The sequence below is a fragment of the Camelina sativa genome, chromosome 7 (assembly GCF_030686135.1).
Source record: "Camelina sativa cultivar CO46 ecotype springtype chromosome 7, ASM3068613v1".
NCBI classification, from domain to species: domain Eukaryota; kingdom Viridiplantae; phylum Streptophyta; class Magnoliopsida; order Brassicales; family Brassicaceae; genus Camelina; species Camelina sativa.
Genome location: NC_141886.1, coordinates 730,397 through 746,932, shown reverse-complemented (window position 1 = coordinate 746,932; position 16,536 = coordinate 730,397). Strand labels below are relative to the sequence as shown.

The following is a 16,536-nucleotide window of genomic DNA, read 5'->3' as shown; positions in this document are numbered from 1 at the left end:
AGTAAATTCCAACACTAATTAAGCACTAGTGTCTGTGTTTACAAGAAATCAGACCGTCTTTTTATTTTATTTTAGTAATTTTGTTTTGGTAAGAAAAAACAAAAGAGTACTAGGAGTCGAATATTCATTTACTAACACATTGAAACAATCAAAAAATTAAATTAGAACAAACCCAGCAAAAAAATCCGAGCACAAAGTCAAAACCAACACTTTGACCAAGTGTCCGCATGACACGTATAACTTGTCTGCTACATGGACAACATCTTTAACAACACTGTCTCATCATTCCACCATCTCCATTTTTTTTTAATACTATTAAAAACCAATACTACTTTATATCAGAAAGACCATTTCAACATTACTTCTTCCTTCTAAGCAATATTTTATATTACATACAAAAACCAAAAAAAATTCCTCGTCTATATATATAACACACACGTTCAAATCATTAATCACTTGTTTTAGATAAAATCATAGAGAGAGAAATAGCAGAAAAAAAAAAGAATAATGGGAAGAGGGAGAAGCTCATCGTCTTCATCGATAGAGAGCAGCTGCAAAAGCAACCCGTTTGGTGTGTCTTCGAGTAATACTCGGAACCTAAGCACGGACCTGAGGCTCGGACTCAGCTTTGGATCATCGTCGGGACAGTATTACAACGGTGGAGAAAACCATGAATACGGTGGAGTGGGTGCGGGTGATGAGGAAATGATGATCATGGAAGAAGAAGATCAAAACGAGTGTAATAGCGTCGGAAGCTTCTACGTGAAGGTGAACATGGAAGGAGTTCCTATCGGAAGAAAGATCGATCTACTATCTCTTAATGGATACCATGATTTGATCACAACTCTCGACTACATGTTCAACGCCTCAATCCTTTGTAAGTATCCACACACAAACTCACATATATCTTTTTGCATGTTGACTACTACTATAGTTTAGTATTGTTAAGAGAGATTCATTTGATGATTTACCCAAATTACGAATGTAACGGATCAGAGTAAGATCATATAATTAAATATAACATATACCCTTCCAACAACTAGTTATATCTCTTTGCATGTAGACCAAAACCATTATTTATCATTAAGATGGTACATAAGAGTGAAAACTAATAATGGCAATAATTTGTTAAAACAGGGGCTGAAGAAGAAGAGATGTGTAGTGAGAAGAGTCATGTGCTAACGTACGCAGACAAAGAAGGTGACTGGATGATGGTTGGAGATGTTCCATGGGAGTAAGTACTTTTTTATTTATCTACTAATCTCTTATTAAACATTTAATTTTTAATACAAAGGACATAATGATTATGTAGAAATCTAATTAACGGGACTTAATTGATTATTGTAGGATGTTCTTGTCTAGCGTGAGAAGACTGAAGATCTCAAGAGCTTACCACTACTGATGTTTTAAAAAAGCAAAGGTGTTGAATCTAGGATTGACCAATACAGTGGTGGGGAAAAAGTTAGTTTTGTCTGATGTAAATCACTTGTTCTAGATTTCATTCAAATTTTTGTTTCTATATAAAAAATCGGTTGTAACTTGTAAGGAGGCAATTTTTTCAAACAAGTTTTAGCTAATGCAGACCCTTTTAAGTTCACTAAATTTCATTGAGAATGCAAAATGTATATGTTTTTGGTTTATTATTACTAGTTTTAGTCACAGAATATCAAGTAACAAAGTAAAACTAGTTTAACCAAATCAAGACAATTCCCATTTCCATATCAATTTTTAATTACTTTTACTGAGTAAACAACACTGATAGACAGTTAAAAGTTTTGTTATAGATATGGAAATTGAGAACGAAAGATAATTGTCAAAAAATTCCAAAAAGACTCTGTCGGAGATATTACACTTGGTTTCCGCTCCACCAAAGCACTAAAAAGCCCATACAAGAAAAAAAACAAAAACCAAAAAGAAAGAAAGAGAAAAAAAATCTTAAGCCACTCTGATTATTTTTTCTCACTGCACACAAATTTACAAATTACAACAAAACAGCAAAAAAAAAAAAAATGAAAGCATCACTGTAAGAAAACGAAACCTCTGAAGGAAAAATTGTAAGGAGAAATCGAAAGAGGTTTCTTTAGAATCAAGCAAACTGTTTTCAAAACTTCACAGTAACTTACCAAGAAAGTAACCATGGTGATCTACTTAAACCACTTGATATCTCCAGATTATTTTCCGATAACCCAAAACAATCAGACTGATGCTCCGGGAATATACTCTCTTTCAAAGAATCACAAGTAATCTCCGGCGAAACCCACTGTGAATAACCTCTAACATTTGAGCATTCCCATGGAGACTTCTTCGAATTCTTCTTCTTCACTGTAAGAGTGACATTAAGGAAACATATATTCTTGAACTCATCTCCTTCTATACCTTCAAGAAGACCCGCAACACCGATCCCACCGCCATGAACATTCTCAAACGTTATTTTCTCGATAACTGGGAGCGCTTTGGGATCAAAATTTTCATCAGGATGTTCACCGTACTTACCCGTGAACCTTATCGCTTTCTTTACATTATCTAGCTTCACGTTCAAGACGTGTACGTTTCTGACATACCCTCCTCTTCCCGGAGAAGTCTTGATCCTGATTCCAGTACTCGAATTGAATAAATGTAAGTCTTTGATATATACTTCGGATACACCTCCTGACATTTCACTTCCTATTGAGACTCCTGAGCTTGAAGTAGTTTGACCTGTTAACCTATTGATCTTGATCTTGGAGCTCGGTCTTGCGTATGATATTCCATACTCATCCCATCCACTTTTTATCGACACTAAATCATCTCCGGTAACTATGTAACAATCCTCTATGCAAACATTAGTTGATGAGTCTGCAAATAGAAAACAAAAATCCCAAAGGTAATAAGAAGAATAATTTCAGACTTCAAAACAGTTCTTTTGCTACATTTGACAAGATAACTCACCTGGATCAACTCCGTCTGTATTTGGAGATTCAAGAGGAGCCAAAATTGTAAGATTCTTTACAACAACATCTCTGTTCAGACAAAAAACTTCATATCAGAACATAAAAAAAAAAAGAAATATTTGGCGGAATTTACAAATCGAATCATGATAAGAGTGAGCTGACCTGCAATAAACAGGATGAATGTTCCAAAACGGTGAATTCAGGAATGTGAGGTTGGAGATGATCAGACCAGTAGAGTTCATGAGCTCAACAAGATGAGGTCTTGTATAATTTAGCTCTCCATTTCTAAACCAATCCCACCATATACTTCCTTGACCATTGATTGTCCCGTTCTCGCCTATAATTTTTGGTACCATCAGACAACATCGAAGGCTAACATTATCGGTTCAGTTCATATAAATGCTATACTAGTAGTAGTACCTGTTATGACTACATCTGTGAGATTCTGACCATATATAAGACTCCTATGCCTTTGACCAGGTAATTCTCTTCCACGTCCATATGATGGTAATGGCTCAACCACTGGCCAATCCTCTGAGCTCTGAGAATTAATAAAGTTGTATAAGTGAGATCACAGTTCATATAACAAATGTGTATGCTTGCAACTATTCTAAAAGGTGGTAGAGACTTGCCGTTGACCCGAGAATCGTTGCACCTTTATCTAGCCATAAGGTGAGGTGACTGATGAGGTCGAAACTCCCGGTAAGCCACTGACCAGCGGGAACAAAAAGCTTAGCACCGCCTTTATCAGAGAAAGAATTGAGGTAGAACAAAGCGTTCTGAAAGGCTTTGGTGTTTAGAGTCACGCCATCACCAACCGCTCCAAACTCTGTAATGGATACGCTGTGAGGCCGGTGAAGATTCGCTAAATTGGAATATTCACAATGCAGGCTTCCTCCAACACTACTAGACCAAGCACCATAGAAGGCATGTACCAGGAGCACATACAAGAGCTGCAAAACCAAACATATCTCAATCTTTGAAATGGAAACTCTGATAGATATAGCACACATAAGAAGCACAGTTTGGTGAGAGCCAAACATTTCATCTCTAAAACTTAGCAATGAGCAAAACAGTGAGAACATTTGTTTCTAAATAAAATTCTCCACCTATTGTACAACATTTGTGATCCTATGATGTTCTCTAAGCTAGATGGAAACTTAGCAAACACACACACACATTAGAGACACTGGAGGAAGCAAAGTTAGGTGTGAGAACCACATTTTTCACCTCTATAACCTAATCCAAAACAACAAATCAGGAAGAAAGAAGAGTGAATTATAGGATAATAATTTCTCAACCTTTCTGACCAGATTTCAGATCTTAAAAGACAAAGATGAACAGATTTAGAGAGACAGAGGGATTGGGAATGACAAAGTTACGTCAAAAGAAGGAAAGAGGAAATTGTTAAAAAGAAGACTTACAAGGAAAGATCTCTTCATATGAATAGAAGATCTGTGATCTCTCTCTCCTTCTCCAGGAAACCTAAATTTAAAAAAAAAAAGAAAAAAAAAAAAAGATATTGACAAACAATCTGAGAGATCTTATTTTATTAGGCTTCTTCCTTCGCTGTAAGTCACACAGAGATGGTGAAAAAAAAATCAAAACTTTTGGAAAGAAATGTTATCAATCTCTCTCTCTATATTTCTATCTCATGGTTTTTGAGAGTAGGCAAGTTGGAAAGAGTGATTAGATGGGACAGTGGTGAGAGGAAACTGGGGAACCCACACTGGACAAGAGAATCATTGAAAGAGACCGTTTGTGCCCCCGCCCCCGCCAAAATTCAAGCAGTAGGTCCATCTCCTCCTCCTACCTTCTCCTCCGTACCTATTGCCATTATCTTCCTTCTTTCCTTCCCGTACGATAATGGCGAGATTAAATCTAATTAGAGACTTTAAAAAAAAAAGCATAATTAAAGAAGAAGAAGAACATTCGATGATATCTAAGAGTGGTTCTGTAGATACCCTTATTCGATGTTCTGTTACAAAGAGACAAATAGAGAGAGAGAGAGAGAGAGAGAGAGAGAGAGAGAAAACTACTACTAGTCTCTCTTGTTTTATGAACTCAACACTCTGTATTATCTAATCAATTTTTATTTTTATTTTTTTCTAAATTTTGGGTGAAGGAAACAGCGTATTTCATGTGATCCGAACTAATAGAATTGTTTTATACTCTAAAATAAAATAAAAAAGATGAGAAAATTTGACATGAAGAAATCTTGTAACATTCGAAGATTGATTGATTGATTTTGTAGAAAAGAAAAAGGTTTTTTTTTTTGGAAAAAGTTTCTGTAATATTTTTACTAATAATTTGTTTTTGACACCTGGTTCATCATCAGTTATAAACGAGTTAAATGGTGAGATCACGTGGATAGCGGATCACGTGGCACGTGGCGTGTGTCTCGTTAGTGAGAGTTGACTCTGCTAATTTTACTTCTTCTTCTTCTTTTTTGATAACTCTTCTCTTTCCGCTTTATATTAGGAGTTTAGATCAATATACAATTGTGTAATAATGAGGTTGAAAAAAAAAAAAAAAAACCATTCCAAAGGAAGGTTGAACCAGAGACTTTCTGAGGTCCCGGAGTGGGGAACCACTGGAGTCACTTGGAGGTACAACATCGATAATTACTACTACTGTATACTTAATTACCCCTTTTATTAAGAACCAATTTACCATACATACCATCATTGACCGGATTATCAGGTGTATTACACCGCTTACGCATTGTTTTTTTCCTTTCTTCTATCAAAAATTACTACTAGTTAGAGGATGATCTTGCTTGTGGTTTGGTTTTGATTCTAACACTCATCTGAAAAAATTATGTATATGGTCATGACTCATGAGTATTAAAGAAAAGGAAGAATCTTTGGAGGAACCCAATAAGATAAAAGAAGAAAACAGAGTGGATGGATAATTAATTTTTATCGAGATCATAATAAAATCCTTAAATGCAATCTCAAATTGTTTTTCTTCAGAATATCAAATCAACGCACAATGCACTTGAGTTGAGGGAGTGTTTTACAAACAAAAAGTAAATGAATATTTTAGTAACTAGTAACTCCTGCCCCAGTAAGTCCATTTCTTGGCAGGCTTTCCTGAAGCAAAGCAGAGAGTACCTGCATCCATCGAAAACAAACAAACAGTGAAGCTTTTTTGTACCAATGGGATGGATTAAATTTTCTGAACAAAAACTTCTCAAAAAGAAATTGTCACTAACCTTCAGGGAGTTCTGGCTGTTCAAATGGAGAACACAGGGTTTTAGCTGCTCCAGTTTCACCTTTAGTACGTCCCTTAACGTCTATCTCCACTTCCTGCAACGACGAAATTCATTTGTAAAGGAGTAATAACTACATTCTCTCACAGTTTGATTCCAAAAGATGGAATTAGAGTTTTTTTTGTCGTAATGTACCTTTTCATCACACCAGGGAGCTAAGATGAGTTTCTTCTCCTTAAGAGCATTGCTAAACTCATCCCAAGTCTTAATCACTTCAACACATGCTTCCCTCTTTTGTTTTGCAACTTCAAACATGTTTTCCTGGATCTTCACAAGCAGTTCCTTAACATGTTCGACTAAGCCACCTCTTGGGATATCTTCCTTCACTCCGTTGTCACGTCTCACAGTTCTGACCTATGGGGATGCAAACGAGAGATATTAAAAACAATTCCGTTTAGCTACATTACAAGTTTACATATTCAAACCAAACATCACTGTCTTCTCAGAAAACCAAACATCATTACAAGTTCTGACCTATGGGCATGCAAACCAAGTACTTCACTACTATATATATTCGAAGAAATAGAGGAGATGTCCAACGGACTGACCTGATCATTTTCCAGATCTCTGGGTCCAATCTCAATTCTCAAAGGAACACCCTTCATTTCCCAGTTTGAATACTTCCATCCAGGAGAGTAGTTGTCCCTTAAATCTTCTTCAGCACGAATCCCGGCTTCAGACAAGGCAGATACAGTAGCAATACATGCATCGAAAATTCCTTGGGTATTAGCATCTTTGTAGGGCACAGGGATCACAACAACTTGCACAGGTGCGATTTTAGGAGGGAGTATCAGGCCTTTGTCATCTCCATGAGTCATAATCATCACTCCAATCTACACAAGGTTTAATATTAAAAAGTTAACAGCTATAGACCGGATGAGGCCGGTGAAGACTCGCTAAATTGGTACTGTATTTACCGTCCTAGTAGTGTAGGCCCATGAATTCTGCCACACCATTGCTGTCTCTCCTTTCTCATTCTCATAGTTGATCTCAAACATCTTTGCAAAGTTTTGACCCAAACAATGAGAGGTTGCACCTTGTACACCACGACCAGTGTTGGGAATGAAAGCCTATAAAATCAAAGTTTTAATTATTCATAACGTGTAAATCCGCAAGAAAAAAAGATAGTGTCTCTGAAACAAAACACAAAGATTACATACCTCAATACTTGTAGTGTACAGTCCCCCAGCAAACTTCTCATTTTCACTCTTCATACCTTTCACAATTGGGACTGCGAGATACTCTTCATATATGCGACGGTAAAGCTCCAAAACTTGAAGGACCTAAGAACAATAGAATCAGTATGATGAAACGACTTCTCCTAAATGTTGTTGAACTGCTTAATATAACCCTTTTTGGAAGGGAAAAAGGGAGAGACTGGATCACATGCAAAAGTTTAAGTGTTTAAGTTCACCTACCTCTTCATCTGCTTCTTCTTTTGTGGCGAATGCAGTGTGTCCTTCCTGCCAAAGGAACTCACGGCTCCTGCAATTAAATAGGTTAGGCAATAAGCTATGGCGACCAAACTTCTGTGTGGAAGATTTAAACCCTAACCAAGCCGAATATTTACAGCAGAAACAATGACTAGCTTAAGAAGAAAAGTACTAACATGATGAACAGAAAATGTAGAAAGGAGTATATGATAATGACATACCGGATAAATGGGGTTGGGTTACTGAACTCCCATCTAACAACATTGCACCATTGGTTAAGTTTCAAAGGCAAGTCACGGTGGCCCCTTATCCACTTGCTGAAATAAGGGTACATCACTGTCTCACTAGTTGGACGAATGGCAAGTGGGACTTCCAAGTCAGATTTACCCGACTTTGTAACCCAAGCAACCTAAACAAACATTCAAATCTGTCAAAAGAAGGCATTTTTGTCACAAAGAGAATCTTCTAAGATATAAGATATACACACCTCTGGGGCAAATCCCTCAATATGGTCCGTCTCCCTCTCTAAGGCACCAGGAGATACAAACAGAGGGAAGTAGCAATTCTTGACCTTCATTTTCTTGAGTTCCGCATCAAAGAAAGCCTAGAAATGGGAGCATAGAAATGAATGAAATCAAAATGATCAAACTTTTCTATATTTCCAACTCTCGATAACACTTCCTATCAATGTAATTTACACACAATAAAGAAGTGACGATACTCACATGCATAATCTCCCAAATCGCCATTGACCATGGCCTAAGAATATAACATCCAGAGATATCATAGTATTCAATCATCTCGTGTTTACAAACCTGGAAAAAACATAAAGAAAAGCACATATCATGTAACCTCTTTGGGACAAAAAAAAAAGAAGGTCAAAACAATCATCTTGAGCATAAAAACAAACCTCAGAATACCATTCCCCAAAGTTCTCATCTTTCTTCACGCTGAGTCCGAGACCCGTTTCCTTCTTGACGTCCTTCTTCTTCTTTCCACCGGTACCAGACGTTGCACCCTTTTCTTTGGCAACCTTTTCCTTGACAACCTTTTCTTTTACAACCTTTTCTTTCTTTTCACTTGGACCATCCATTTCAACCTTCTTCTTCTGAATGCATTAACAAAAAACGAAATACATTTACAATCAAAGTTATGTATCACCACCAAGTTAATGAAACGGATTAGTAAATCGCAAACTACTTGGAGATCCGTGAACCGATTGAGATTTCAGTCAACGAAATCGAGTTACTCTCCACTGACAGACAGAGTAAGCAAGAAATCTGACACAAAAACAAAATCCGGAGAAAACTAAAAAAGCTACGGAACATAAGAAACACAACAATGGATTAAACTAAAAGACGTCCAACAATGGATTAAACTAAACGAGTGTCGAGACCAATCAAGAGTACAGATTCACTGAGATTCCTAGAGAGATTACCAAAATCACAATCGATTCACAGAACAATAAGAGAACAATTGAGCTAAAGAGAAGAGGAACCTTACCAATTTCGCCGGGGAGCTGAGAAGAAGACGGCGGAGATGAAAATGAAGCTTTCAAAGATAAAGTTAGTAGAGAGAGCAAGGAGCGTTTAACTATACCAAATTTACATGGGCCAAGCCCATATTTTGGTCAGTAAGTCAACGCTCGATGGCATTAATTAATTATTCTATAGTTAATGGAGAAAAGATGGATTCATAATCTAACCGATCCATTTGCAACTTGAATAATACAGTAATGGTTAGGTCATGGAATAGCTATTTTATTAATCGTCAGCTAATCTCGCATGTCTTATAGTAGGCCTACCTTATATTGGCCCACTAAGGCCCAAATTTGAAATGACGGTCCAAATCCTAATATTTTAAATTAATGAGAAATTTCATAAACTTATAGTATGATTAAAAAATAAAATCTAACAAAAGGTGCAAACGATCATCACATGTCAAATTAAAAAAAAAAAAAAAAAATGGTTGGGAATTTTGAAATTTTTTTCTGAATTGTCGGGAAGCGCAAAAGTGTTACCGCACCACTAAATCGACGATGACGTATCAACAGTGAAATGATTTGACCCACAAAAAAACAACCACACAGTCTCTCTCGATTTGGGGATTTCCAGAGAAAAAAGAAACCCTAGCTTCTTCCGATGGAGGCGGACGAGCGGCGTAACGGCGATTCATCGAATCACAATCACCGCGCACCGAAGAAGCCGCGCCTCTCTGGGTTAATAACCGAGTCAGATATCCGGTCAGAGTTCGCTCACCACCAGACCGGTATTGCTCGAATCAACAACGGAAGCTTCGGGTGCTGTCCTGGATCCGTTCTCGAGGCGCAGCGTGAGTGGCAGCTTCGATTTCTCCGTCAGCCTGACGACTTCTACTTCAACCGTCTCCGTCGTGGACTCCTCGCTTCTCGAACTGTGATCAGTGACCTAATCAACGCCGATGACGTTGACGAGGTCTCGCTCGTTGATAACGCCACCACCGCCGCTGCTATTGTTCTTCAGAAAGTTGGAAGGTGTTTCTCCCAAGGGACGTACAAGAAGGAAGACACCGTAGTGATGTTTCACTGTGCGTTTCAGAGTGTGAAGAAGTCGATTCAGGCTTACGTCTCTCGTGTCGGAGGTTCTACTGTTGAGGTTAGGCTACCTTTCCCTGTAAATTCTAACGAGGAGATTATCTCGGTGTTTAGACAAGGATTAGAGAAAGGTAGAGCGAATGGTAGAACGATTAGGTTAGCTATCATTGACCATATAACGTCAATGCCGTGTGTTTTGATGCCGGTACGAGAATTGGTTCAAATCTGCAGAGAAGAAGGTGTGGAGCAGGTTTTTGTTGATGCTGCTCATGCCATTGGTAGTGTTAAAGTTGATGTTAAAGATATCGGAGCTGATTACTATGTGAGTAACCTGCATAAATGGTTCTTTTGCCCGCCCTCTATCGCGTTTTTCTATTGTAAGAAACGTAGTTCTGAGTCTGATGTTCATCACCCTGTGGTGTCTCATGAGTTTGGAAATGGTTTGCCTATAGAGAGTGCCTGGATTGGGACTAGGGATTACAGTTCGCAGCTTGTGGTTCCATCTGTGATGGAGTTTGTGAACAGATTTGAGGGCGGGATCGAAGGGATAATGATTGGGAACCATGATGAGGCTGTTAGAATGGGTTTGATGCTGGCTAATGCCTGGGGAACAAATCTCGGATCACCTCCTGATATGTGTGTTGGGATGGTTATGATCGGTCTACCTTCGAAACTCTGTGTTAAAAGTGATGAAGATGCTACCAAGTTGCGGTCATATCTGCGGGTGCATTACTCAGTCGAGGTTCCTGTTTATTTTCTCGGATTGAGGGATGGCGAGGAAGGAGTGAAAGACAAAGAGAGTGGACTAATTACTGCGTATGTTCGGATTTCTCACCAGGTTTATAACAAACAAGAGGATTATGAGAGATTGAGAGACGCAATAACAGAGCTGGTCAAGGATCAGATAACTTGTCAAAACCTTCCCGCAGTGTAGTAATCAGGTATGTTACAAATTTTACAATCTTGCTTATCTTCTAAGAGTAGATTTCTAAACAGAAGAGCTTCTTACCTTGTTGGTCTTGTATCTAGTAAAATGGTGGACTGTAAAAGCAAACAACTTTAGATCTGTTTCCATGTTCTAGGTGATACTTGCTTGATTGTATATGAATCAAACCCATTATGGGGGATTAAGCCATTGCATTCTTCTAATCAGAGATGTTGGTTTGGTGGCAGATATGTAGATGTGGATAATCCACAAGAGCCTCATTCAGACTCTTTCATAGATCAAACACATGAATCCGGTGTACCAAGAAGGCGTTGGAAGAGCCACGGGCAAAGATTCCGGATGTAACTTTATTGATGAGCTTGTGGAGGAGCGGCTTGCAATGGAAGAAGCTAAAATAACCTTGAGAGGCCCTTTCTTTTTTATCAGTTTTTTTTTTTAACGTTTAACGGGCACTGTATGATGATTATTGCAAATAAAATGATGCCACCCTTTATCTTCCTCAAACATTCTTGCTTTCAAATATTGTTTCGTAAAATTCCAATAATTTTTCTTTAATTGAAACTTGTTATCCCACATTGATAAACAATAATAAGCATATTCATACATATGTATAATAAACACATAATTTTTCTCTTATTTTCGTTCGTTACACATCTTAGTCTATTTATTCACCTACTTGAAAGTACAATCTTCAAAAAAAAGAGTCGTAGTACGAAATTAATACAGATGAAACCTGTAGGGTCGAGGAAAAAAAAAAAAAAAGAAACCTGTAGGGTCAAACCCAAATAGATTAGGAAACCTATGGGTATTTCTGGAGAATTTGAAACTCTTGTGATTTTTTAGTCAGATAATTCCACGTGTAATCCATCGCGTGGATATGACACGTGTCATCCATCGGGCGGTTTCTCGGGGAGAAAGAGTCTTGTTAAATCCGGCGAGTAAAAAAAATGAATCACCGGAACTAAACGCAAAGCGGTGACTGAGTTGTTTGCGTAGAGGAGGAAGAAGAAGAAGAAGATGGCTGAAGATTCAGCGAAACCAATTAGGTTACTAAATTTCGTCTCGGAGGACCAGGTTATTTTTTGTGTTTCTTGTCTCTTTCTCGATAGAAACTCTAGCTTTGTAAAATTCGATTTTAAAAATTTTGTTTTTAATCTTTCGTGATCCAGTTAGATGAATCGAAGAAAGAAAGAGGTGAAAGAGTTGAAGATGGAACATTCCAGAGAGACAGAGCTCTCTTCGAGGTTTTTTTTCCCTCTATTGTCGTCTCACTCCCATTCATTCCTGTTCTTCTTGTTCCTCACTTGGGAATGTGTTCTTTGACCTATATACCAATTCCAGATTTTGAAAGAGAACAAAGACAAAAAGGACGCTGAGTTTAATGAACGATTCAAGCATAGTGAGTCTCACTATTACTTTTGGACAACCGTATCAGTATTGATTCCGTTGTTTCAAGCTGTGATCGGTTCTTTATGTCAAGAAGAACCTTTGTAGTGTAGTTTTACGAGATAATTTGGATTAGTCTTCCTTTCTGAAACTACAAACATTTGTTTTGGTTTTATACTTTATGCATTGCCTCGTTAACCCGTTCTTTCTGTTGGGACAGGACCACCTAAAGCTCTGGATGAAGATGAGACTGAGTTTCTCGATAAACTGGAGACGGTGAGCAACTTTTTTTCTCATGGGAAACTAATTATTTTCTTGTCTACTTTAACTAGTTTATTGTAAATAGACTAAATATGGCTTGACCATTGTGGATATTGGTGTTAGTATTGATAAGCTCTTGACTTGATGACTTAATCCTTGGGGTTATAACAGCCTCTTTTGCACTTGTTTTGTTTGCTTATAGTCAATGAGGGAATATGAACGGAAATTGGCAAATGAAGAAGAAGAGCAACTTCGTAGTTTCCAGGTAAGTTTCTTTTTGAATCCTTGAATAGCACAAATTAACAAAGTTAAAGATGCTAGATTAAGATTATATTATGGTTCAATTTTCAGGCAGCGGTTGCAGCACGATCATCTATCATTCACGAACTCAAGGATCCAGCACCGCCACCACCAGCTCCAACCACCAAGGTGAGTGTCTCTTTCATATTGGAATGTTCGATACAATTGTACAAGTGTTCATTTGAGCATTTTGAATCACAAGATGATATATATCTTGATCACTTTTACAGGAACAGAAACTAACCGGGAAAAGAAGTCCTGCAACTCGTCCATTTAAGGCAATCGTAAAAGTCAAGCCACTACTGAAGAAGGCTAAGGCGACTGAGAAAGAAGAGAAAGAGATCCCAGGGAATGGACAACCAGCCAGCCAAATCGACCGGACTTCTTTGGATTCCGTAAAAGGCAATGTTACAGGTACAACTACTGAACCTCTGCAAACAGGGTTAGGCTTAGTCTCGTATAGTGATGAAAGTGAAGACGATGATTAACATTTTTGTATTACTGACACAAGAATCTATAAACAGTCCCAATGAATCTAAACATTGAAACTTTTTGGTGTCAAGTCTCATTCTTTCCTTTCTCCACTATGACTCTATTCTTAACTACCGCAATTACATCAGCATTCTTGTCGATAACCGATGTGCCACCACCACGGTGGTTCGGTTAATCATAACCCGGTCCAATGCATCCTGAACCACACGTCTAGAGCACTCTTGGCTTCATCAAGTTCCGGTTAGTTTAAGCTATTCGACTTTGGAATTTTGGTTCGGTGCGGTTAAAGTTACCTGTTGTAGGCCCCTGATGAAGCCATGAGCGTTTGATAGCTCAGCTGCAGATACGATTTCGGTTTCAGTAGCATCTCCTCCTTTACCATAAAGCAATGTTTGCTCTGATCGTTTCATTGAACAAAACCGGTTCTTACCTCACCAACCGGGTTTGCTGTCTTAACCATACCAGCTGCAATGTCTTGATCTCAAGTCTCAACTCCATCAAGAGTTATCTGACCAGAATCAGGGTCGTAAAATCTCTGCAACAACGCAGTCACAGTTGATTTCCCGCTTCCGCTCTCTCCAACCAATGCTAGCTATTGTCTGAAACAGAGAAACGAAAACAAAATAAGAGAATTTTGAATTTAATTCAACAAACTGAACCGGAATTATATCAAACTAATTTATCTGGTTTTAGTTCTTCTATATCATTATCAAGAACTCTACGTCAACAAAATTCAAAAGTACACCTTTCTTCAACAAAGGCATCGTAGGAACGTGTAATGGAACCCCACCACCAATAATCCACCTGATTAAAACCCTAATTTCGAGCTATCATTAGCCAATGCCTCTTGTAGTATGACTCTAGTCCGTGTATAAACAACCGGAATATTATCGATTAAGGACAGGTCCAACCAACACGACAGATGGGATCGGTTCACATTGTTGACTTGATCAAACCGGAAATTGCTAATGGCTTAAGAGTTTGCTACGGTATGGGGGCTCGCTTTTGTTAACATACACTTCTCATATTACAATAAATATTTGCCACAATTAACAAATCTATCTAGACATAAACAATAGCACTGCAAAATGTTTATAAAAATTATTTCTCAGATGAATATTTGTCAAAACCAGTACATGTTTACATATAATTTGGATTAATCTTTGGTTTGTCTAATTTTATTTTTGTTTTTATTTTTGTAGTTATAAGAAATCATAAAAGTGTAAAAATAGAAAATTATTTGTGCAAATGATTCTGGTTCATATATATATATATATATATATATATATATATATATATATATATATATATATATATTTTGTATCAATCTTTTTTAGAATGAATGACATAAGTATATATATATATATAGAGAGAAAAAATACATCAAATTGGTATAAAGAAAATTTGTGATTTAGAATCAAAAAAATAATTTAAATGAAACAAACTTTGTTGTTTCTCTTTTGCAGGTGAAACAAAAGGAATCTTATACAAACTTCATCTCAACACGTCTAGAACCCTATCTTTTTTTTTTTTTTCAAACAAACCCCATTTCATTAAGTTAATGACAAGAGCTCACCTCTAGGACGAGTCTTTACAACCGTCAACACACTTACATGGGAAAATATAAAAGCAAATATGAATAGGTTCCTAGCAAACCACATCATCCCAACATGACAATAAAGATACAAACATAAAGTACGACAACATAAACTAATACTAAGAAGATAGAAGGGCATACAAGCCATATAGATAGGGTGAACGACAAAGCGGATAGTCCACATGAGATGACGAAAGGCTGTCCAAGAACGAATCACCGGTCGCAAAACGACAAATTGCCACAATGGAATGCAAAGATTCCGACGGGTTTTTAAAAACCTAACTCGCACTAATGACGAATCATTAGCTCCCTGGAAAGGGAGACAACATGTAGGGTGGGAATGAATTCCCAAGAGTCGAGTGCCCGAGAAAGGGTCCAAGATGCAACCACCTTGCCGCACCACGTTGAAAGATCTATACCAAGTGCATAGCAAAGAGCGGAGTCAAGAAGAAACTGCGTAGTCAAGAGAGTAGAGATGAAGGAAGAGCCAACAACAACAACCAAATCTTGAAAAAAAATCTCTCCTTATAAGAGGAAATTTTATTGAAGGACTCTCGTTAAATGAGGAAATTGAAGTACTTTTATAGCGTGTGTTCTATCCTACTTGAAATTGTTTGTTTTATTATCCCCAATAACAAGCAAACTAAACACTGGCCTAAAAACCAGGAAAGGCCCATATACAAAAGAAATCTTAATGGACTCATCAGGTCCAATAACATGAAATATTTTCTCTGGCCCAAAGACCAGGATAATTGATTCTGACCCACTTCGATTAGTTTCTCCGCCGTTTCTCGCCTATCATTGGTATCACAACTCAAGGTGCAGCGGTTAACCGGAGAGGCAACCAAGAGCATCAGAGCAACTTTCCGGTCTGGTAGGACAAACCTCATATGCGGGATTAACGGAAGTTTCATCACCATTAAAGTCTCGACGGCGGAAACCCGATACACAGGAGTGATGGAGTGACATGGGGAAAGGTTCTCTCATCGGTAAGACCATCACTAGAAAATTCATCTGAGCAGGGCCTTATGTCAACCATACGAATTTTAGTAACAGATCTGGAAGCTCTCGAGAGAGATCTCGATCTGGCGAGAACATCGGTACAGAAAAAAATCACAAGATCTTCACAGCGAGTGAGAGAGAATGAATGAGCTTCACAACGAGTGAGAGAGAATGAATGAGATTCTCGTCGGGAAAGCACAGACAACAAAGACAACCCATCTCGACTTATGACTAGCATAGCCGGAACAAGCAAAGACGGAAAAAAAAATGAGCAGATTTGGTGACTCCAATATGGGAGAGACGACGGAGGGCACAACTAACTGCATCAGAGACATGAGATTGT

General features: G+C 37.9%; 5 protein-coding genes across 6 annotated transcripts; 3 read left to right on the top strand and 2 right to left on the bottom strand.

The window, feature by feature from the left end:
• The first annotated feature begins 337 nt into the window (after positions 1 to 337).
• LOC104699666 (auxin-responsive protein IAA30-like) lies at positions 338 to 1,602 on the top strand. Its single transcript, XM_010415007.3, has 3 exons — positions 338 to 877; positions 1,138 to 1,234; positions 1,348 to 1,602. The coding sequence occupies exons 1-3, from the start codon at positions 508 to 510 to the stop codon at positions 1,400 to 1,402; spliced, it is 522 nt and encodes a 173-aa protein (XP_010413309.1). The 5' UTR covers positions 338 to 507; the 3' UTR covers positions 1,403 to 1,602.
• Positions 1,603 to 1,761: 159 nt separating this feature from the next.
• Positions 1,762 to 5,242, bottom strand: LOC104699665 (putative polygalacturonase). 2 transcript variants are annotated; one of them, XM_010415006.3, is made up of 7 exons: positions 4,659 to 5,242; positions 4,355 to 4,415; positions 3,563 to 3,883; positions 3,351 to 3,471; positions 3,093 to 3,267; positions 2,929 to 2,999; positions 1,762 to 2,835 (listed from the first exon to the last, which is right to left on the bottom strand). In XM_010415006.3, the coding sequence occupies exons 2-7, from the start codon at positions 4,370 to 4,372 to the stop codon at positions 2,120 to 2,122; spliced, it is 1,422 nt and encodes a 473-aa protein (XP_010413308.1). In that variant the 5' UTR covers positions 4,373 to 4,415; positions 4,659 to 5,242; the 3' UTR covers positions 1,762 to 2,119. The 2 variants fall into 2 exon arrangements, with proteins under 2 accessions (XP_010413308.1, XP_087314990.1); XM_087458864.1 differs by having other exon boundaries at positions 4,355 to 5,242.
• A 595-nt stretch (positions 5,243 to 5,837) lies between these two features.
• On the bottom strand, positions 5,838 to 9,390 carry LOC104699664 (proline--tRNA ligase, cytoplasmic). The gene is made up of 12 exons (XM_010415003.3): positions 9,141 to 9,390; positions 8,548 to 8,745; positions 8,363 to 8,452; positions 8,125 to 8,241; positions 7,859 to 8,046; positions 7,623 to 7,689; positions 7,365 to 7,487; positions 7,122 to 7,274; positions 6,753 to 7,037; positions 6,340 to 6,558; positions 6,148 to 6,241; positions 5,838 to 6,046 (listed from the first exon to the last, which is right to left on the bottom strand). Exons 2-12 carry the CDS (start codon positions 8,728 to 8,730, stop codon positions 5,982 to 5,984), a joined length of 1,584 nt encoding a protein of 527 aa, XP_010413305.1. The 5' UTR covers positions 8,731 to 8,745; positions 9,141 to 9,390; the 3' UTR covers positions 5,838 to 5,981.
• A 136-nt stretch (positions 9,391 to 9,526) lies between these two features.
• On the top strand, positions 9,527 to 11,659 carry LOC104699663 (L-cysteine desulfhydrase). The gene is made up of 2 exons (XM_010415001.3): positions 9,527 to 11,150; positions 11,383 to 11,659. The coding sequence occupies exon 1, from the start codon at positions 9,779 to 9,781 to the stop codon at positions 11,141 to 11,143; it is 1,365 nt and encodes a 454-aa protein (XP_010413303.1). The 5' UTR covers positions 9,527 to 9,778; the 3' UTR covers positions 11,144 to 11,150; positions 11,383 to 11,659.
• Positions 11,660 to 12,092: 433 nt separating this feature from the next.
• Positions 12,093 to 13,664, top strand: LOC104699662 (uncharacterized). Its single transcript, XM_010415000.3, has 7 exons — positions 12,093 to 12,229; positions 12,325 to 12,399; positions 12,497 to 12,554; positions 12,762 to 12,817; positions 13,005 to 13,067; positions 13,154 to 13,231; positions 13,333 to 13,664. Exons 1-7 carry the CDS (start codon positions 12,173 to 12,175, stop codon positions 13,588 to 13,590), a joined length of 645 nt encoding a protein of 214 aa, XP_010413302.1. The 5' UTR covers positions 12,093 to 12,172; the 3' UTR covers positions 13,591 to 13,664.
• Positions 13,665 to 16,536: the final 2,872 nt, after the last annotated feature.

Coding starts and splice junctions, on each gene's coding strand:
- LOC104699663 (XM_010415001.3), top strand. CDS start 9,779: ATGGAGGCGGACGAGCGGCGTAACGGCGATTCATCGAATCACAATCAC.
- LOC104699666 (XM_010415007.3), top strand. CDS start 508: ATGGGAAGAGGGAGAAGCTCATCGTCTTCATCGATAGAGAGCAGCTGC. Junction 878..1,137: donor GTTCAACGCCTCAATCCTTT/GTAAGTATCCAC, acceptor TTGTTAAAACAG/GGGCTGAAGAAGAAGAGATG. Junction 1,235..1,347: donor GTTGGAGATGTTCCATGGGA/GTAAGTACTTTT, acceptor TGATTATTGTAG/GATGTTCTTGTCTAGCGTGA.
- LOC104699664 (XM_010415003.3), bottom strand. CDS start 8,730: ATGGATGGTCCAAGTGAAAAGAAAGAAAAGGTTGTAAAAGAAAAGGTT. Junction 7,488..7,622: donor AAGAAGAAGCAGATGAAGAG/GTAGGTGAACTT, acceptor TATTGTTCTTAG/GTCCTTCAAGTTTTGGAGCT. Junction 6,047..6,147: donor ACAGCCAGAACTCCCTGAAG/GTTAGTGACAAT, acceptor CGATGGATGCAG/GTACTCTCTGCTTTGCTTCA.
- LOC104699665 (XM_087458864.1), bottom strand. Junction 3,268..3,350: donor CACAGATGTAGTCATAACAG/GTACTACTACTA, acceptor CAAAAATTATAG/GCGAGAACGGGACAATCAAT. Junction 2,836..2,928: donor TACAGACGGAGTTGATCCAG/GTGAGTTATCTT, acceptor TTCTATTTGCAG/ACTCATCAACTAATGTTTGC.
- LOC104699662 (XM_010415000.3), top strand. CDS start 12,173: ATGGCTGAAGATTCAGCGAAACCAATTAGGTTACTAAATTTCGTCTCG. Junction 12,555..12,761: donor TAATGAACGATTCAAGCATA/GTGAGTCTCACT, acceptor CTGTTGGGACAG/GACCACCTAAAGCTCTGGAT. Junction 13,068..13,153: donor AGCAACTTCGTAGTTTCCAG/GTAAGTTTCTTT, acceptor TTCAATTTTCAG/GCAGCGGTTGCAGCACGATC.